This window comes from Chelonoidis abingdonii, chromosome 5 (assembly GCF_003597395.2).
Source record: "Chelonoidis abingdonii isolate Lonesome George chromosome 5, CheloAbing_2.0, whole genome shotgun sequence".
Classification (NCBI taxonomy): Eukaryota; Metazoa; Chordata; order Testudines; family Testudinidae; genus Chelonoidis; species Chelonoidis abingdonii.
Window position 1 is genome coordinate 40,737,187 of NC_133773.1, and position 12,911 is coordinate 40,750,097.

Sequence of the window (12,911 nt, forward strand, 5' to 3'; positions counted from 1 at the left end):
TAATTACTCCATGATATGATGATGCTTATACTTTTTTAAGTTAAGTTTATTATTTAGAATTTCCCCAATATTTTCTTGACATTTTAGCCTACATATTATCTCTTCTGCTAACTGGGCATATCTGCAGAACTGATGTTTATCCCTTACACAAAACTCTTCATATCAATGACTCAGTTGAAAGGTCAGTACTGGCAGCAGCTGTGAATGGGAGATTACAACTGAATGTTTTTAAAGAGATTTCACCTAATTTTTTTTCTCTCTCTTTTAAATTTAAAACCAGGAATGAACCCAAGAAAAAGCCATATGTTTAAATACTCCAGGGACACGTAGAGCAAAAGATGATAGATGAGTGGCCTTTTTCTTCATGAAAATTTACATGGTTGTCTTGAAAAGCATTCATCTTATGGCATTAATTCTATCCCAAAATGATATACTTAAGGGTCATTAAGCAGTTTCAGCCAGCCAAACGTTTGGTAACTAAGATGCAGTTCATACACTACTCTCCTATTGTTTCTCCTTTGTCTAACTACAAGACAGCCTAGTCAATAGTCTGGTCTCTTTTACCTTCCATGAATGATTTTCTTTGTTCAATTTTGTTTTCTTTATCTAAAATATGCTTAAATAGCTCCATCTTTTATTGGTGATGGCTTTCATCTCAAGATTTCTCAGGCTACAAAGCTTGTACAGATGCTTGAGTATAGATACCAGTCTGTTTCTCCCCTCCCTTCCACCCCAACTTTTGTCTCTCCAAATCCATTTTTTGGATTAACCAGGGATCGGAAAATGTGGAATAACTGAATAAGGTCACTTTGCAGCATTTTGAAGATCTATTTTCCCTGGGAGCATAGAGCTGTGTTGAGATTAGAGGAGGGAGGAATTCACTGCAACAGAGTTAAAAAGAGGGAGTATAAAGGTGCTGGCAGCAGCAGGAGGAGTGGGGGAGCCAAATTTCTTATTTCCCCTTTATTTGTTTCAGGATTTTGCTTTTTATTTTTTCCCTTCAAAATCATAGGCTGTAGTTGAGGTTATTTCACAGCCAACCATGAGTCTTGCTCAATAGGCTGAAAAATACTGGTGTGATTCGCTATCCAACAAATAGTATCTAAAATATCTAAAAATATTTAAATACTGATGTGATTCACTATCCAGATGCTGCTCAGTTACAGAGCCATTTAAAATCTGTGTCATAGAGGCCATATAAGAACCTAGATTTGTAGACAGATACGGAATAAAAATCCCAGCTATTAGGCATGATAGCATGGAGAGGCAAGAAGCTGGCAACAATTGTTGCAACTGAACTGTAGAGGGAGAGAATGGATGTGAGAAAACAGAGCAACTGATAAAGAGGATAGCAGAAGGCAGGCCTAGCACGGTTAGGAACTGTACCACATATAAAATGGCAAAAGCCATATGGTGGTAATCATATCATGTATCCTTACATCTGATTTTAAAAAATACTAACTTTCATACGAATACACATCTAGCATATTATCCAGATTCATGTACAATTGGATTCTGGTTCATGGCTTTGTTGCTAAAAGCAGAACACGGTAGTCCATTTACTTTCCAGTAATTTTGGCAATAGAATGTTGCATTTTTAATGTGGATCTTGTGTGGCAATATGAGAATGTTGCATTGTTCCACATTTGAGTTGCACTGTGAAGTGAGGGAATTGCGTTGTGATATCAAATTTTATTGTGGTGATATCAGATTGTGACATTTTTGTGTTGTTGCATCCTGGGATTAGTGTTGACTTGTGAGACTGTAAGACATATCATTGCTAGGGCACTACCAAATCAATGGCTGTGAAAAATGCGTCACGGACCATGAACTCTGATATTCCTCCCCGTGAAATCTAGTCTTCCCTGTGAAATCTGGCTAGTGCAGTGGTCCCCAATCTTTTCCGTGGGGTGGGCACTGGATGACTAGCCACCGAGGATTGTGGCCTCCAGACAATCAGCCGCCGAAATGCTGCCATGAAGCGGCAAAGTCAAGAGGTGTCGCCATCAAAATGCCACCGTGAAGCAGCATCATCAAGATGCCGCTGAAATTAGGGGGGATTTCGGCGGTAGCGCTTCTTGCGTTGTCACTTCTTGGCGGCATTTCGGTGGCTGCTTGTCCGGCAGCCAGTAGGCAGGTCCAGATGGATGCCCCGGTGGGCACCCTGGCGCCCGTGGGCACCATGTTGCAGAGCCCTGGGCTAGTGTAAGGGAGAGGCAGAACTGGGGGATCTTACTGTGTGCTGGGCTCCAGATGCTAGTCTGGACTAGCTGTGGAGGGATGGGACTTCCTCTTCCCCTGCAGGGGCCACTCTTGGGGCAGGGTCAGACTCACCTTCGAGAACCTCCCCAGAGTGCAGTAACCTCCATGGTGGTTATACCGTGACCCTCCTCCACAATAGCCTTGCAACCCCCGCTATGGCCCCCTTTTGGGTCAGGACCCCCACAGTTACAACACTGAAATTTCAGATGTAAATATCTGAAATCGTAAAATTTACTAGTTTTAAAATCCCATGACCATGATATTGGCCAAAATGAAGTGTGAATTTGGTTGGGCCCTAATCATGGCATGTCTGTCCCACAGGTACAGGGCCCACCTGAGAGCCAAGGAAATACAACAAGGAATCCGATGGCACCTTAAAGACTAACAGATTTATCTGGGAATAAGCTTTCTGAAGAAGTGAGTTTTTTTCACCCACGAAAGCTTATGCCCAAATAAATCGGTAAGTCTTTAAGGTGCCACCGGACTCGTTATTTTTGTGGATACAGACTAACACGGCTACCCCGATACTTGATACCATGCAAGGAAATACAGGACATGAGTGTGAAAACTAAGGAAGAGAGTTTACTTTCATAACGTGCACTAGCACGTGTGGTACAAAGTCAGGCATGGTACAAATCGGACAAACAGTGCTTTTCAGTTGGCTGTTACTGAAGTGCCGCCTACGATGCACGCACATGGCTCTGGGCGGGGAGGTGTCACTGGAGGGATGGGTGAGTGATGCTGAAGTAGCCACAGACCGTCGTGGTGACTCGTATGAGGCCATGTCATCCTGGGGCACTTGGCCCCTTCATCCCTGGTGCACGTTTACTAACACACACATAACACAGTCTAGCCACAACCACCACAGCGGCCCGGGCGAAGACCAGACATCCCAGTGTTCTTACCCTGAGCAAAGATGTCTGCCGGGACGGGACAGAGCAACTGACCGCGTCACGTGGTTAGCGCCCTTGGGACTCGGCCTGGCGGAGTCTCCGGAGAAGTTAGGGCAGGAAGCGGAAGTGACGTGAAAAAGAAGCGCCTGCAGCGAGCCCGCCTCGCTTACATGGCGATGAACAGCCGGCTGCAGGAGATCAGGGAGCGACAGAAACTGCGCCGGCAGCTCCTGGCTCAGCAGGTAGCGGGTTAGGCATGAGGGAATGTAGGGGCCGGGTCGGAGCACTACCGGCGGCACCTCCCTCGGGAGTCATCTCTGGGGCCCGGGCCGGGCGGAGGGGGAGGTGTCTCAGCTGCTCTGGCCCCGCCCACACACCTGCGGCAGGCGCGCTAGGCCTAGCAATGGCAGCTGCAGCTTTGCCCAGCTCGCCTACCTGTGACGTCATCATCCCTCTGCCCCTGGTGGTTAGGTCCCGAGGGCGGCGGCGGCGGCGGTGGTTGGGGAGGGGGATGCGCCCAGCTGAGGAGGAAGGGAAGCGGGGGGGTGCAGCGGGTCCGGGGCCGTGCCCGCGTGTGTCCCCGGTCCTGGTCCCGACTCTGCTGCGCTGCTGGTTTATGCTGACCGTAGCTCTGGGAGCTAGTGTCTGAGTGACTGTTGCATTGCCAGGGGTCAGTGATCAGAGCCTCCCAGGTAGGGTGACCAGATAGCAAGTGTGAAAAATCTGGACAGGGGTGGGGGGTAATTGGAGACCATATTAAAAAAGCCCCAAATATATATATATATATATATATGTGTGTGTGTATTGCCCCTTCCTTCAGTTGGGAGCTGAAAGTGCGGATAGTATTGGTGCCGTATTGAACAGCAAAGATGATCAGAGGGAAATCGCTGAAACGAGAGAAACCTGCAGGTCTGTATTGAAGCAGTTTTCTGTTAGAAATCAGTTTTTGCTCAAACAAACAAAAATAACAAAAAACCAAAACCCTATAGTATTTGAAGGGGGGGAGCAGGATCAATTTCATAAGACAAGCATTTTTTTTTCATCCAGGTTAACAAAAGTAAAGAGACATTAGTCCACATCAGAAAAGAACAATTAAAAAAAAAATTTCACCATCACAGGCCTCTGGTTATAAATCTTACCGTATTACTGAGATTCTTTATCTGTTCTAAAAATAGCCTTGCTGTAATTGTCCATACTTTTCCTATCTTTACAGAACTCTGTTTTTTCTACTTGTAATTGCAAAGAGAAACTTTAAAGCAGTTCTTAATTCAGTAGGAGAGAGGTCTTTGTTAGATCTGTTTAACTAGCACTTGGTAAAACGGTGGATGTTGAATTGAGGTGGTGGTTAGCCGGTCATGGAGGACCATAAAAACAAAAGGTAAAATTGTACAGCACACATCAAAACAGAAATAGTAAAAGAAATACCCTAGCCAACCAAGTTGTAACAATGTTGGAGCCAAATCATGTTTACCATAATCACAGAAGAAATCGCTTTGAAGTGATTGGCTGCTTGTTTGAGTAAGGCAAGCAGGATTTAGCCCCCATCTTCAAATTAATGCTTGGAGAAGAAAACTAATTTCAATTATCCCAGATTTACACTGATTAAATTCTGACTTCAGTAGGAATGATTACAGGATTTACACTGCTTCAAGTGAACTAATAATCTGACCATTAGGGTCTGGCCAGTTTGAAACACTGCAAAGTAAATGTGTTATTTTAAGGTTCTAACAATATAAAAAATTAAGAAAATAAGATAGAACTCTTTTAAGTAGTTCTTTTGTCAGTAAGCTGTTGCAGTATGGCATTATGAGAAAGGTGGTCCCAAACCATTTTAGGCTTTATAGATTAAAACCAGGCTCTTAAAATTCAGTTCAGAAACCAATATGCACCCTTTGCAGATAATCGGAGATTATGAAATATGTTCTAATGTAGTGAAGAAAGAGAAATTGCTTTATATCTATGATTTTCGTATATGTTTTTAGGGCTTCTTATGATACTTTAGCACCAAATGCAAAACGGAAATATCCAGATGAGGGAGAGGCTGATGAGGAAGAAATTGAAGAATATAAGGTAAAAAGGCAGTGAAATAGTCCAAGAAACAGAATTTTTTTTTAAAGTGGTGAACTTCCTGTGCTGAATTGTAAAATATTAGTTTGTGAGAAACTTATTTCAGGAAGTCAGTCACTAAAACTGTTATTGTATTTCATGCTGTTACCAGATTTGCCCGTTCCTTTGTGGTACGCTCATTTATTAGAGTTACTCTTCTGTTTGTGTGTGTGTGTCTGTAATACTATCCATGTACTGCTTGTGTCACCTGTGTTGTCATATGGAGCTCTACTTCTCCCTTCTGCAAGTTCCTTCCCAATGAAGCTATTCTATGAGACCTAGGTTCCCCAAGGTTGGAATCCTCCAGCCCCAGAATCAGATGCATACACGTGCACAGTCCATCAGTACTGTCAAGCTGACCCTTTATATGTGCCTGGACTCAGTGGGCTGGGTGAAGTAGGATTTCCAAGCTGCCACCTTTATATGCCCCTGGAATCAATAGGCTGGGCCAAGCAGCACTTCCAAGATGCCACTCTTATATGCCACAGGTACTGAACCAGAACAGAGTAAGCCTGAGCAGGCTGGGTCAAACAGCACTTCCAGTTTGCCACCCTTATATGCCCCTGGACTCAGTAGTCTGGGTTGAGCAGCACTTCGAAACTGCCACTCTCATATGTCATAGGTTCAGCATATCCCTATCCCCACTTTCACGTTACAGTTGTTCTGGTAGTAACCCACTTGATGAGCAAACTTCACAGTATTTTTGGGTGCTACAGGGATCTTTAGATGGGGGACTTCAACTATCCAGATATATGTTGGGAAAATGATCACCACGGGGCACAGACTATCCAATAAGTTCTTGGACTGCATTGCAGACAACTTTTTAATTTCAGAAGGTTGAAAAAGCTACTGGGGGAAGCTGTTATAGACTTGATTTAACAATAGGGAGGAACTCGTTGAAATTTGAAAGTAGAAGGCAGCTTGGGTGAAAATGATCATGAAATCATAGAGTTTGCAATTCTAAGGAAGGGTAGAAGGGAGTACAGCAAATAGAACAATGGATTTCAGGAGGCGGATTTTGGTAAGCTCAGAGAGCTGATAGTAAGGTCCCATGGGAATCAGACTGAGGGGAAAATAACTGAGGTGAGTTGGCAGTTTTTTCAAAAGGACACTATTAAGGGCCCAAAAGCAAGCTATTCCGCTGGGTAGAAAAGATAGAAAATGTGCAAAAGACCACTTTGGCTTAACCACGAGATCTTGCATGATCTAAAATAAAAATGGAGTCCTGTATAAAAAAATGGAAAGCTAGGTCAGATTACAAAAGATGAGTATAGGCTAACTTAACTACAGGAATGCGGTGGTCAATGATTCTATATTTTTTAAATGTGTCAAAGGGCACAAAATCGAGCGTCAAACTGCCTATGGGGATAAAGGAAAAACAGAAGACTTTTTTATCAAATACATTAGAATGCAAGAGGAACAGGACAGTGGTTAGGCCCACTGCTCATTAAAGGAGGCCAGAAACTAATATGGAAAACTTGGAAATGTGCCGAGATGTTAATGACTTCTTTTCGTTTCGGTCTTCAGCTGAGAAGTCTGAAGGAATGCTAACATAGTGATGTTTATGGGAAGTGGAGAGTAGGTTTGAAGATAAAATAATAAAAAAAAAAAACAGAGTTAAAAAATCACTTCAGCAAAAAGTTAGATGCCTGCATGTCACTCAGGGCCTGATGAAATGCATCATAGAATACTCAAGAAAGCTAATAGAGGAGGTATCTGAATCTCTGCTATCGTCTTTCAAAAAATCATGGGAAGATGGGAGAGAATTCCAGAAGACTGAAAAAGGGCAAATTATGTGCCTGTCTTATAACAAAGGGAAATAAAAAACAACCCAGAAACTACAGACCAAGTTAGTTTAACTTCTGTGCGAGGGAGAGAATGGCAGCAACGTAATGTGAATGGACAATCATCTGCAAACACTTGGAAGGTGGTAGGTGATACGGATAGTCAGCATGGATTTGTGAAGAACAAATCAGTCAAACGCAATCTGGATAGCAATTTCTTTCGATAGGATAACGAGACTTTGTGGATAAGGAGAAGCCATGTGGATTGGTATACTTAGACTTTCAGTAAGGCCATTTGATATGGTCTCGCCCAATGATATTCTTATTGATAAACTAGGCCAAATACAATTTAGATGGGGCTAACTATAAGGTGGGCGCATAACTGGCTGATAACCGGTACTCAGAGAGTAGTTTAATTAATGGCTCCCATCCTGCTGGAAAGGTTATAACAAGTGCGGGTTTCACGGGGTCTGTTTTGGGACAGGCTCTGTTCAGTATCCTTCAATCAACGTACTTTAGAGTCATCTCGCAAGACAGAAGTACGTCATTACAGTCTTGATGATGATACAAACCAGGGAGGGATTGCAACTGCTTTGTGAGGACAGGGTTTATAATTCAAAATTGATCTGGACAAATGGGAATCGGTCTGAGGTAAACAGGATTAAAGTTTAATTAAAGAAATTGCAAAAGTGCTCATTTAGGAAGGAACAATCAGTTTACACATACAGAATGGGAACAGACCTGTCTAGGAAGGAGTATGGCAGAAAAGGGATCTAGGGGTTATAGTGGATCAACAAACCTAAATATGTCACAGTGTGATACTGTTGCAAAAAGCAAATGTATTCTGGGATGCATTAAGAGGTGTGTTGGTGACCAAGACACGAGAAGTCATTCTTCCGCTCTGCTCTGCGCTGGTAGGGGCTCAACTTGGAGTATTAGTGTCCATCTGGGCACCCTCGCATTTCAAAGAAATGTGGAGAAAATTGGGAGAGGTCCAGAGAAGAGCAACAAGAATGATTTAAAGTCTTGAGAACATGACCTACGAAGGAAGGCCTGAAAGAATTGGTTTGTTAGTTTGGAAAAAGAAACTGAGAGGGGAACATACAGCAGTTTCAGGTATCTAAGGTTGTCGAATAAGGAGGAGGGAGAAAACTTGGTTTCTTGCCTCTAAGGATGGAACAAGAAGCAATCGGCTTAAACTGAGGAAGGGAAGGTTTAGCTTGGCTTTAGGAAAAAGTCTAGCTGTCAGGTGGTTAACACTCAAATTGCCTAGGGAGGTTGTGGAATCTCCATCTTTGGAGATATTTAAGCGTAGGTTAGATAAATGTCTATCAGGGATGGTCTAGACAGTATTTGGTCCTGCCATGAGGGCAGGGGACTGGACTCGATGACCTCTGGAGGTCCCTTTCAGTTCTAGAGTCTGAGTCTATGAATCTGTTAGTTTAGATAAGAGGGGAGTTGCTGCAGAGTAAATGGAGAATCCAAAAACACAAAAAGGTTAAGTTCAGAGAGAGGGAGAGAAGCAACCAGCTTAACCATAAAAGTTATTTATTGAATAGTAGTGATAACCACACACGGAGAGCCTAAACAAACATAGCAGTTACATTATTATATGCCTGAGAGAAAAGAAAACGGAGAGAGAGAGCTGGGGTCTCACCGCTTCATGAAGCTTAAACTGGTTGGGGTTCCCAGGTGATGGTGATTGCTCAGGGTCCTGAGTGCTGGAGACAGGCTGAGACTCCTGCATGATCAGTCAGGAGAAGATGAAGTCCCAGTGGAACTGATGCAGAGTTTGGATCTAGGCGTTAGAACGCTTACCTGAGTGTGGGTAGGGTTTTTTGTAGGGAAACAGTGGTTCAAGAGAGAACACTGGATTTGTTTATGAGTAAACTGATGACTCTAGGTTTCCTTTAGGATAGACAATAGGAACCGATCATTCCTGGCTGTGGATGGTGTTCCTTCAAAGGAACTCACAATGCAATTAGACAGCTTCAGTATTTTGATATCTATCAAGGATTCATTACTAGAATTGGTCTGATAACTACTGAGCTGGGTGTGTGCAGGCATAAGTTCAGTAACATCTGGAGCAGAGATCCCCCATTATGCTGTGCTTCCCTGCTTTTCTGGTCCCAGAGTTCAGTGTGGTTCTTGCCTTGGAATCTCTGTTCTCCATTCTGTATGCTAATGGGAGATGCATCCCTGTCTAATCTTTGATGCAGATGAGGCTAGGGGAGTTGCCTTAATCCTGTCACCCTTGTCAGGAGGGGTTTAGGTCTCCCACCACCTTTTCATTGCTTTCTGTAAGTCTTTCTTCTGATCGGTTTTGGTTCAAGCAGAGGCTGGGTGTTGGTGGTGTGTGGGGGCCTTCATAAGACAGACAGGCTGGATATTGCACCCTGGTTCCCCAAAAACACAGAGCTGACTGGTGTCAATGCTATTGATATGCCTCATGTAGGGCTGTTTAACATACATATTTAATGATTAGGTGTCTTCCATGGGTCTTTGAACTAGCAAGGAAGCTTATGTGATGATGAGAACCCCTTTGATGCAGTTGTGGTGCATGGTTCTAGTCTCGGTACATGGTAACATCTGAAAGTTAATTATTTTTCTCATGGAGGTCGTTAGAATATGGACACTATTACAGTGAGAATATGGATGGTATTGGAAGAGACAAGTTTGAATAGCTGTGGAAGGGCAGAGTTACAGAGGTGGATTTAATCATGGTTTTCTACATAAAAGTGCATTCTTGTTGGTTGTTATAACCTTAATACATATTCTTCATAACTCAGAGATAGATGTAGATTTCATTTTTAGAAGGTACACACTATACATTTTTAAACTGATTTATTTTGAAAACTTTTCAGATTATTTTTACAGCTATATCAGAAAATGAATGATTGTATGGTTATTTCATTTACCAAAGGTAATTGAAGCAGATGTTTATGAAGTCATTGGGAGGTGAACTATCTCCAATTCAACAGGTTAATCATTAATATTTGGAGGATTTTCTTGCCATGCTGTGTTAGGAGGCAGACATCACCAGATAGACATTTGCATTATTTTATTTAACTAAAACAAAAAGTATTCTGGATTTTTTTTCTTCAGCAGCAAACATATAATATTTTAACAAAAAAAGCATATGTCCCTCGCTTCTCACGTTTATCTCCAAACTATTTCTCCTTGTCCAGATCTGTTCCGCCCCTAACAATATTCATTGAACTCTCTGAAACTTTACACTTTTAGAGAGAGGCAAGGGATTGACTCTGTCTACACAGATATGCATGTGGACAATAGAGTTAAGGTCTCTTATTTCTCACCTTGATATATTAATTTAAAAACATTTTTTCTGTTAACAAGCATGTTATTTCTGGAGACACAAATCCACAGTTTGAGAACTGCAAAACTAAGCATCTCTGATGGTATCTTCTAGACTGAGCATTGAGTCCCATTGGATAGATAGAAAGATTAACCTAAATAATCTGTACAGAAGCCTGTGGGACCTCATAAGATTGGGTCCCTAATCCATGAGCTATTGGAACTCGTTTACAAAACTTTTACCTAAGAACATAAGAATGGCCATACTGGGTCAGACCAAAAGTCCATCCAGCGCAATTTCCTATCTACCGACAGTGACCAATGCCAGGTGTCCCAGAGGGAGTGAACCTAACCGGTAATGATCAACTGATCTCTCTCCTGCCATCCATCTCTATCCTATGACAAACAGAGGGTAGGGACACCATTCCTTACCCATCCTGGGTAATAACCATTAATGGACATAACCTCCATGAATATATCTAGCTCTTTTTTAAACCCTGTTATAGTCCTAGCCTTCAGAACCTCTTCAGGCAAGGATTTCCACAGTTAGACTGTGCGCTGTGTGAAGAAGAACTTCCTTTTATTTGTTTTAAACCTGCTGCCCATTAATTTCATTTGGTGGCCCCTAGTTCTTATATTATGGGAACAAGTAAAGAACTTTTCCTTATTCACTTTCTCCACACCACTCATGAGTTTGTATACTTGTATCATATACCCCCTTAGTCTCCTCTTTTCTTTTCTTAAACGTTACATGAATATATAGTCTCATTCTATTGAATTAAAATTCATAATCCCTATTCTGTGATGAGATATCTTGAGTTACAATGTATCTTAATGAAAACTGTCTTTAGATAGGTTTTTTCCTCAAAAAGCATTTTATCAAAAAAAAAATCCAATTTAAATCAAAAACATTTTTTAAATTTTTTTTAAATCATTAATTTTTATCCATCGTGTGAGTGTGGTGGTGAAGAGTGAGCAAAACAGTGGACAGATTCAAAGAAAGGTGTGATGTGGGCAGAGGAATGGGCCAAGAACCTGTTACTAGTAATGTTGCATGAAATGAAATTGTGCGATGTACGTGTTGAGAGGCCAAAGAGAAAGAGGTTGCCGTTACCAAAATGGGAAATGAGTTGTTGGCCACGAACAAATATTTTGCAGTACAAGTAAAACAGATTGGATTTTAAAAGTGGCAGGATTGGTTTGGGGTGAGGTGAGAGAATTGAAGATGACCCAGACCATATGGGCTGAATGAGAGGGAGGATGAATGTTTGTATGTTCAGTAATTGCAAAAGAGAAAGTTTGTTGGGAGGAGAGATCAGGAGTGTCTTTTGGCTATGTCTTGTTTAAGGCAGTGGTTCCCAAACTTGGTACGCAGCTTGTTCAGGGTAAGCCCCTGGCGGGGACTGGCCCATGCCGCTTCCTGCAGCTCCCACTGTCTGGGAACGGTGAACTGTGGCCACTGGGAGCTGCGACCAGCCGTACCTGCGGATACTTAGGTAAACAAAGTGTATCGCGGCCCGCCAGAGGCTTACCCTGAACAGACCGTGAACCAAGTTTGGGAACCACCGGTTTAAGATGATAAGACATTAGGAGAAGTCAGGAATTGATTATATTTTTACAAAGGAAATGGTGGTTAAAAGTCAGTCTTCCACGCTCCCTCTTATTCTTGGGACACCTACCCCAAATGTGCGTGGCAGCCTATTTCCTGTATTTCATTTAAGTGCTTCCTAAAAATTCACTTCTGACGCATCAGATAAATGATGGATAGAGACAGTTAAGCCAAAAATTGACTATCAAGATATGTGCATCTTATTGATTAGCTGTGATCTTATTCTTGTCACCATTGTCCTTTTCCCTTTTCCTTATTTTTCAATGACTTTCACTGCATTGTGTCAAATAAGTATGGTATGTTGTTTGATTTGTGAGATGCTTAGTGTACTTTTGGGTGCACAAAAATAATCATTGGAATTGGGAGAGGCACTAAAACAATTGTTTAATATCCACTTATGTATGTACAGTAAGCTAACTATGTCCTGAAGAAAATACTTTAAATATGCCAAGGGCTCACCTTAGTTTACTTTATTTTATTTTTGCTTTCTTTGGTCTATTCAGTGAACGTATCATTGGAATAAAACAAATTGATAAATCTGTATAGATATTATCAATTATTTATTGTATGTTCTGTTAAACTGAATTGATTTCTCTCTCAAATATTTGTGACCAAATAACATAAAATTCATACACTGAGGTTATCATCAGTACCATCTGAAAAATACTTAAAAACATACCCTTAATCAGCCTGTTGCTTCTAAAATGAGTGACCAGTCTATAGCACTATTGCTGCATTTAGAAAATAGCTAAGTTCATGAATAAAGCCTAATTCTTGGGACCTGTATAATATTTAATTATTAGCATGAGAATCTTGAAATTAACAGTAGAACCCCTATAATGGAGCAATGTACTGTCTTGTATAGACGCCGCAATTTTTCTGATGGGCAGGGAGATATTTATTTAATAAAACTTCGGCCTTTGTTTTTGCTTAGTATTTTTC

At 41.7% G+C, this 12,911-nt stretch overlaps 1 protein-coding gene across 2 annotated transcripts in view; it reads left to right on the top strand.

Annotated features, from left to right (window-relative positions):
• The first annotated feature begins 3,273 nt into the window (after window positions 1-3,273).
• METTL14 (methyltransferase 14, N6-adenosine-methyltransferase non-catalytic subunit) overlaps window positions 3,274-12,911 on the top strand; it is a 37,250-nt gene continuing 27,612 nt past the window's right edge. The window contains exons 1-3 of one of the 2 annotated variants that reach the window (XM_075066252.1): window positions 3,274-3,397; window positions 3,976-4,064; window positions 5,138-5,225. In XM_075066252.1, coding sequence (XP_074922353.1) covers window positions 3,326-3,397; window positions 3,976-4,064; window positions 5,138-5,225 — 249 coding nt within the window. In that variant the 5' untranslated portion in view covers window positions 3,274-3,325. The remainder of the gene's footprint in view (window positions 3,398-3,975; window positions 4,065-5,137; window positions 5,226-12,911) is intronic. The other variant, XM_032762557.2, reaches the window with a different exon arrangement.